This window comes from Littorina saxatilis, linkage group LG7, assembly GCF_037325665.1.
Source record: "Littorina saxatilis isolate snail1 linkage group LG7, US_GU_Lsax_2.0, whole genome shotgun sequence".
In the NCBI taxonomy this organism is placed as follows: domain Eukaryota; kingdom Metazoa; phylum Mollusca; class Gastropoda; order Littorinimorpha; family Littorinidae; genus Littorina; species Littorina saxatilis.
In genome coordinates, this window is record NC_090251.1 from 39797093 (window position 1) to 39806021 (window position 8929).

General features: G+C 41.8%; 1 protein-coding gene across 1 annotated transcript in view; it reads right to left on the reverse strand.

Moving 5' to 3' along the window:
- Positions 1-7523, reverse strand: part of LOC138971442 (acid-sensing ion channel 1A-like) — a 19180-nt gene extending 11657 nt beyond the window's left edge. Inside the window, exons 1-4 of the mRNA XM_070344173.1 lie at positions 7010-7523; positions 3632-4102; positions 1679-1790; positions 649-744 (exon numbers count right to left, since the gene is read on the reverse strand). Of these exons, the coding sequence (XP_070200274.1) occupies positions 649-744; positions 1679-1790; positions 3632-4102; positions 7010-7155 (825 nt within the window). The 5' untranslated portion in view covers positions 7156-7523. The remainder of the gene's footprint in view (positions 1-648; positions 745-1678; positions 1791-3631; positions 4103-7009) is intronic.
- Between the last annotated feature and the right edge of the window lie 1406 nt (positions 7524-8929).

Consider the following 8929-nt stretch of genomic DNA (forward strand, 5'->3'; position numbering starts at 1 on the left):
CGACTTCGATGTCTACAAACCAGAATTATGAAATATGAACTGAAGCGAGAAGGAAAGATTCCAGAAAATATAGTGAGCATCCTTACAACCTCCTCGGATGGTTGGACGTGATAAAATCTGACATACGTTGCGCTGACGTATGGAAGGGTTTGCTACGTGAACACGTACCTAATCACCACACCCAGCGCGACCCGCATGTGAGATATGTGTCCTGGTACGTGACGTAGCTGATAGGTAACGCAGTATCTAAACGTCCCCATTGGCATTATCCCTTCGCTCGCATCTCATTTTTGCGTACGAAATTTTTACTGGAAGTAAAAATGTAGGGAGTAACAATTTCGAGGAGGGAGTAATTTTTTCGTTGCTTGTGGAGTACGAGTTCTTTTCTCGTACGACAAGACTTAGTGTACTCGGAGTAAAAAATTTCGTACGAAATTCCTAATCCGGAGTCCATTTTTCGAGGAGTAAAGTTTTGTGTTACACCGGCTTTTTTTTTGTTGTCGGTCTGAAGGGAGCATATTGTTTTCTGTTTCATCTGAATCGACCATTTGTATCTCTGGTTTTAAATCTCAATGCAAGGTCATGGCAGAAGTCTCAGTTATCTCTATTCCTCTGTGGCTAAATGAAATAAACCCCACTGTACAGTACCTCTGATGGGGTCAGCATAATATCAACGACTGAACTTGGCTGAATGTTGATCGCCTGAATGGAACTTGGTGATTCCCATGGAGGGTGAATGGATACCTGGATCATGGATGAAATAAACGTATGTGAGATTCAGTGTGTGTGTGTGTGTGTGTATGTGTGTGTGTGTGTGTGTGTGTGTGTGTGTGTGGATGTATGTGTGTGTGTGGATGTGTTTGTGTGTTTGGGTGTGTTTAGGGGTGTGTGTGTGTGTGTGTTTGTGTGTGTGTGTGTTTGTGTGTGTGTGTGTGTTTGTGTGTGTGTGTATGTGCATGCGTGAGTGCCGTGTTTGTGTGTGTGTGTGTGTCTGTCTGTCTGTCTGTCTGTCTGGCCGTTTGTGTGCGGGTAAATAAAATAGAAACTGTCACTAAAAGGTATGGCTAAATTCCCATTTTCTTAAATCACTATGCACATTGTCACAATCCACAAAATAAACGCTGGAATCGATTACATTGTTCTACGCCTGGACCGTTAATTGTCTCTTTACCCGGAATAAACATTAGCTCACAGTGCTGCTGGATGCAGTTTTGTTAGTTGACAGTATTTTCGGCTATGTGTGACACTCCCTGCCCGCGTGGTGTTTTAGGGGTTACAAAATAAAGTCGACACACGTACAGTCCTTTGGGGGAGGGGGGTTTCTTCAAACAGGCTGGCATTACAATGAAAATTGACTCACCAGAAACACGGACAATAAACGACCGAAAAAAGAGGACCGATTTCGAACAACAGTTTTTCGTCAGCAAACATTATTAACAAGAATGTTAAAGGAGAGATTACTAGCAAGAGAATGACAAAAATCGGTCAAGAAGAAGACAGACAGAATTCTCTTTCTTGCTGTCATTTCTCCTCTTACATTCTTTTTGTTATTGTTTGCTGAAAGGGAACTGTTCTTCAAAACCGGTCCTCTTTTTTCGTCATTCATTGTCCGTGTTTCTGGTGAGTACTTGTTCATTGTTATCTTGTTCTTGTTCGTGTACAATAACTGTGCACTTACAAAGAGACCACCTATGTCATCGTCGCCAGGTATAAGGTCGGTCATTGGAGACTGCAAAATCACTTCCCAATGTTGCAATTGGCTTAGGGATACACCCCCGTCTTTTTCTGACCTGAAACAGACAGACAGGAAGACAGACACAGAGGGAGGGAGGTTGTAAGATAGACATACACACATGCACTCCGCGTGTATACAAACGCACTAAAACTAACAAGCAGACAGACACAGACACAGACTATATATATATATATATATATATATATATATATCCCATGACCTCCCTTCTTTGTCTCTGTTACTTCAGTATGGGTATATATGTTGTATTTTTATAGCTCAATAAATACATCATGGACTCCAAAAAATATATGATAGTGCAGATTCCGATTTGGGCAAAGGACTACTTTCCTCCCGACCTTTGACCTCGCGCCGAACAATGTGACACATTTGTATGAAGTTCTAAAATCGTATTGCACGGCTCAGAAAACCATATCAGTTGCACGCAAAAATGAATCTCAGAACTGATCTGATGTATGAGATGCAATAAGCAAAAGTTTCTTTCATTATGAAAGCAATGCAGGTCGAAAAAAACGAACATTCAACTTACAAGATAACCAGATGCTAGCGAACCAAAACAAAAACACGAGTACCCTCCCCTTGCATCGTTAGCAGACGACTTTTGAGAATTTGTCGGTAGTGTGTTTTGGTGTGCGCCTTCAGCTATCAAACATCGGCTGTTTCACGTGTTTTGCGAGCAAGTCTACTCTTTTGCCTGGCTCTGCAGTAAGTCCACATATTTTTCCGTAATCCAGTCATATTCCTTCAAAATGCAATCAATCGGCGGTGACAGACGTGTCGGTCGCGTTTTCTTCACACCCATACCAGTTTAAGTTCATCCATGCAAACACACTCGCAAAACAGTTTATCACGTAGATACATTTCAAATAGGGAGCAAATGGTTAAATCTAAACCTACATATTTGTTCCCTAAAATTTGCTTCTCTGTCAATAAGCCTAATTACACACGTTCGAGAAAAACAACGTGGAATCGATTCTGAATCGAGTAAGCCAAATGGGTCCCAAACCCGTTTCGCCCGTTCTGCCGACCTGAAACGCAAAACAAAAGAATTGTGCGCTTCAACTAAATTAATTTCTATTCGACTTCATTACTTTCTTGCAACTTATGAACCTTTACTTAAAGCTTTTAAATGGTCTGAAAGTAGTGTTACCGCGTACTTATCGATGCACTCATTCGTTTTATTTTTTCAGCGACGGTCACTTAGTTTAAGGTTGCAAAAGGGCTAAGTCTCGCTGGCAACAGTTTTACCCTGCACAGATCGCAACAGTGCCGCTAGTAGTCTACACTTTGTGTTTGATGGTAGAATGGGATATACAGATTACAACACTCGTGGTTTTTTATATGGCTTGTATTTCAGTCAAGACCCAGCGGGAATATCATTCGAGAGCCACTCGCCAGAGGCTCGTGTCTCCCGATGATATTCATCCGCTGGGTCTTGACTGAAATACAAGCCATATAAAAAAAACCACTCGTGTTGTAACCTATACATATATATATATATATATATATATATATATATATACATATATATACTCACATGTACTATACGCGGTACACACACGCACCAAAACCAGAGAGCAGACAGACAGGCAGATACACACAGACCGACACACACCCACACGCATACACACACCCACACACGAACGTACGCCCTCACACAGATACACACACACACACACACACACAGATACACACACACACACACAATCACAATCACACATGCACACATGCTCACACACATTAACTGAGTGATGAGTCGACCAATCGTCCAACTAACTCACTAACTAACCAACAAACCAGCAGAAAGCATTTAGAGGGTATAAAACTTCTAAGACATTCGCACAGAGCATAACAACAAAGGGGCAAATTTAAACAAACCTGGACGTTGTATTAAACGTGAAACATCGCGTTGGCAAACCGGATACACCAATGAAAGAATCGACGGTGTAGAAATCTTTGGAAGGATCAATGACAGAGGTTGGCAAGGCTCCGAGAAAAACATAGGCGTACTTTATAACTTCTTCTGCTTGAAAGCTCCCGACAGTCATCAATTCTTGCATCGTGACGCCGGAGAGAGCAGCGCGCACGGTCTCGTTGTTCAGCATTTCCTCTCTTGAATCTGACATCTCCAGAAACGCTTTTATGACGTCACCGTTGGGCAGCTGACGTAATCGGGATCGTTGGATGGAGTGACGCAAGCAGATGCTGATGCCAGGAAGGGGTAGAGTTGCCTTGGGAATGACAGTGGAGTGTGTGGTATAGGGGTATGACTTGTAGCGGGTGTACAAAGAATACAAGGTGTAACTCAACCACACTGACATGCCAAGCACTAGCAGCAACCAGATACATCTGCAACACATCAAAATAAAATCAAGGTTTTATCTCAGTTTATCATGCATATCATAAGCGAGAGAAAATAACGTATTGCCAGGTTGCTGAAAACCATGTTCCACAGAACTGGTAAATATCTTTTAGTTCAAGGACAATTCTAGCTCTATAGGACAGTCGGTCTATCCAAGAGTTGAAGCATTTTGAATTCTGATTACTTGTTTCCCTCTGTATTATGTCCGGTAAACGCTTTTGTGACATATTAGTTGAAAAAAACCCACCCCAACAACTTTTAGGTCTTATACCTCACAGACTTTTCGACAAGTAAACAAGTCGCCTGAAGCGATATAAAAACATTCAGCCAAGATCAACACCACAAACCAATAATCGCCAAAACTACAATCATACCGAAGACCGAGACGGGTCACGCTCGTCGCCGCAAAGCACGTGTCCGTAGTACTTACTGAACCTATTTTCTTTCATTCTGAGCACATTTTTGGAGTAAACATGCATGACACATCCATATGTTTTTGAATTCAGGAGAAGATGCGGAATACAATTCAATCAATTTAAAATCTGTTTGCGAAAAATAGATGTTAATGACGCCTTTAAATGAGCAAACTAATCAATTAATGTTTAAGCCTCCAAGCTGAATTGCAATACCAAAGTCCGGGCTTCGTCGAAGATTACTTTACCAAAATTTCAATGAATTTGCTTGAAAAATGAGAGCGTGACAGTGCTGCTTCAACTTTGACAAAAAGCCGGATATGACGATATCAAATGTCGGGGGATATCATACCCAGAAACTCTCATGTACAGTTTCATGAAGATCGGTCCAGTAGCTTCTCTGAATCGCTCTACACACACACAAACACACACACACACACACACACACACACACACACACACACACACACACACACACACACACACACACACACACACACACACACACACAGGGGCGGATTAGGGGGGTGGTTACAGGGGTTCCGGACCCCCCCCCCCCCCTCGCCTGTAAAAAAAAAAGAAAAAAGTTTGTGAATTTCGTTGTTGTTTCTGTCTGTAAAGCCGGGGGAAGTGTTTATTGTTTATCACTGTCATCTTTCTACAGTTTTAACTGCCAATCCTATGCGACATGTCTTTCTTCTAACCATACTATATGATGTCGGGAGCAGATATCATGGAAGATAAATTGCCATTGTTTAATACTAACTTTAAAAGAAATAATGAGTGGCTGCTGACACCAGTTGATCATGTTTAAAATCAAGTATAAGCCACAAATTGTTTATAAGATAGCTAAAATTCTTCAGCTTCAGGGGGGCTTTGCCACGGTACCCCACCTCTACCGACCCCTGGACCCCAGGTTGTAACCCCCCCCCCCCCCCCCCCCCTCGGGCTTAACTGCTCCGCCTCTGCACACACATACACACACACACGCGCACACACACACATACACACACACACACACACACACACACACACACACACACACACACACACATACACCACAACCCTCATCTCGATTCCTTGTCAATGTTAAAACATTTAGTCAAAACTTGAAATAATCCGATTGTTTGGCAACGAAGTTGTTTTCGATATTTTTCTACGAAAGCACAGTTGGGAAAGGTTCAACTAGGCGGTTTTTCAGCATCATACACATATGTTTACATTTAATTTTGAGTGTTTCTTCGCTTGTGGTTTATTTACTTTTTTGAATGTCATATAACCCTTAGCGGTTCTGAAATAAATTTGGCCTTGTCTTGTCACGAAACATTCACCAGACTGATCCCTAAATCTCGGAGAACTATAAAGCAGCCCGCAGCTACAACCAGACCCCTGATATCATGCTAACTGTTTTTTTAATGTTGTTTTTTCGTTAGATTAAAGGCACAGTAAGCCTCCCGTAAACCATCACAGATACTGTCATGCTTTTACACACAGTACAAACACCCTTCCATTTGAACGCTCACCAAACGGGAACATCCTAAGTGCCCTACGTAAAGAGCGAGCAATTTTTAAAGAATTAATTTTGCGCCGATTGCTCAGAGACAATCGGACCGTGGTGCGTTTTGGCGCTAGACCTAACTTTTAAAATCTAAATAATAAATGGACAGGTTGTTACACAAACATTCTTAAATCATAAAAGAATTCTTTTTTCATCAAGACAAGATCAGTACAATTCGAAGTTTTGAAAGTTTGAAAAAAGAAAAGCCCGGAAGCAGGGTCACGCAAGGTCGTGGTTCTCGTAGCAGACGACGGTTTATAGGCATCGCCAGTTCCTCTGAACAGTCAAAAGCCATCGCTAGAGTTCTTGTGAACCACAGCCGTTTGTTTCGTGCATAGTCAGAGGTACATAATAACGTGCTATTGCAGATAAGCTCACATCGAGTCGCATTCAAATTACTAACTGACGACTACATTGTGAAAAAGGGAAACTGGATCACACGGGTTCACGATGGCTCAGGGGTAAGATAAACCACGCAAAAATAAATTCTTTGAAAATTGCTCGCTCTTTACGGAGGGCACCTAGGATGTTCCCGTTTGGTGAGCGCTCAAATGGAAGGGTGTTTGTACTGTGTGTAAAAGCCTGACAGTATCTGTGATGGTTTACGGGAGGCTTACTGTGCCTTTAACGTATGCATGGTGAGATTTTGGTAAACGGTTAGCATTAAACATGAAGTTAACGTTAAATAAACGTTAGCGGAAAACCCGTTTTAAGGCAAACGTTAAATTAATAGAAAATTAACGTTAGCAAGCAAACCTTTTTCAAACGTCAATCTAACGTTTGCCTAAAAACGATTACAAAACAGTGTGCAGAGAAACGTTAAAAAACCCGTACTAGCGTTCTTTGGACGTGCCAGAGTTGCATTTGATCTTAACAATCTAACGAACGCTTGATCACAATCAGACCAAGCAACATTGACTCACCTTCGAAACTTGCTGCGGGTTGTGTCACCTACATGCTTGATGCCGTGAAGCGACGTTTCGCCTAAAAAGCTAGAGCTGTTTGTTTTCATTTGGGCTGTCCAGCTGTCAGGTGCATCAGCCTTCGTGCTTTCTGAGGGTGTATCCATTTTGCCGTGCCGCAGTGTGGAGACTGTAGGAATGAGTATGCCCAGGATGACTCTTGCCAATATCTCTGGACGGCGGTGAGACGCCTCTGTAATTCGAGTAGTCTTATTTTTCTCCTTTGATTTTTCGCAGAGATCTTACTGTATGTAGAAATTGCAGGAATAATGAGTCTGTCCAGGACTACTGCAAGTATCTTTATTATGATGGATAGCAGTGCGATAAGCCTGTATAATTCAAGCAGTCAGATTTCTCTACTTTATCCTTTTTTAATTTTTTTTATACAGAGCAACAATGCTAGAGTGGCAGAGATCGTGCTGTACGTAGACATTGTAGGAATGAGTCTGTCCAGGACTCTTGCAAGTATTTTTTTCCGCGATTGACATCAATGCGAGAAGCCTCTATGGTTCGATCAGTCTGGTATCTGTATTCTTTTACAGAGAAACAGGGATAGAGTCGCAGAGGTCGTGCTGCAGTAGTTGTGAGTCTGTCCAGGACTCTTGCAAATATTTTTCCTGCGATTGACAGCAGTGCGAGAAGCCTCGATAATTCTATCAGTCGGATTTGTCTCCTCTAGTCTTGTAAAGAGCTAGAGACAATGATCGAGTCACGAATAACATGAACCGGTCTGTGCGCTTCTCAAGAAGACATTGCTGGACAAGAAAGGGAGAGAAGAATGGACAGAAACACAAACACTAAGTCACGCCCTGAATCAGAAGGTTCAGCTTGTAGGACGCTCTGAACTAGAAGGCACCCTCGAGTTGATCGACAGACAGAGGAAGCCTACGGACAGACTAGAATAGAACATGCACATAACACAGAATGTCTGCACAGCACACACACACACACAGCAATACAGCACACCGTCTTGTACCTCCTTCTGCCCTGCCGAAGTCGGGGTATCCCTTTTAATCCACCGAACAATTAATATCCACAGCCATGTGTGTCTCCTGCCTCCGAACACACACGCTACAGAGCTCGACTCGATGTGCGCAGTTTCGTATAAAAATTATTTTCCAAATTTCCCCACTGTGTTTTATAAAATAATCATATTATGAAAGCACATACATTCTTATCTTAGTTGTTATGTATTCATTGTTAGTAAACATCGGCATTATTCATGTTTTACTTTAAACGCAATCATTGTTATTTATAGATCACAGGCACCTGATGTAAGTAGGTCACACACGTGTAAATGTTGTGCCCAGTCCTTGTTTTTGTTTCTGTTATTATTTTAGTTAGCAGGTCTAGTTGAGCACGTATTAAGTATCATGTACCCACTACTAGTCATTGTGCATTTTAGTTAATGGACTGATGATGTCATTTGTATGGAGTCGACGCACGTGCGAGGATATGTATGTGTGGGAGGGGGGGGGGGGGCGCGGGAGATGGAAGCTTGCTGTATGCTATGTAATGTATATATTGTGTGTGATACGTGGAAATGTGATACTATTTATTTGCATGTATGATACAGGTACAAATGTGATAATTGTAGGCTTATACTAGTGATTACTGTGTGTGATACATGAAATGTGATATGAATGCTGTTTTTATATGTTATACTCTTACTTTCTCCCAAGCGCAAGACAAATTCTTCCATGAAAATTGAAGCCAATAAAATTTGAGTTGAGTTGAGTAACTCTGTGAAAGGAGTGAACCCAGTAACGCTTTTCCCATTAGCGTAGTCACCAAACGTTTGATGCTAGATTATATTTGCTTAGTGTGGAACTGACAATATATAATTTGAAGAACAAAGCTGCCCCCTCGCTCTAACCGGTA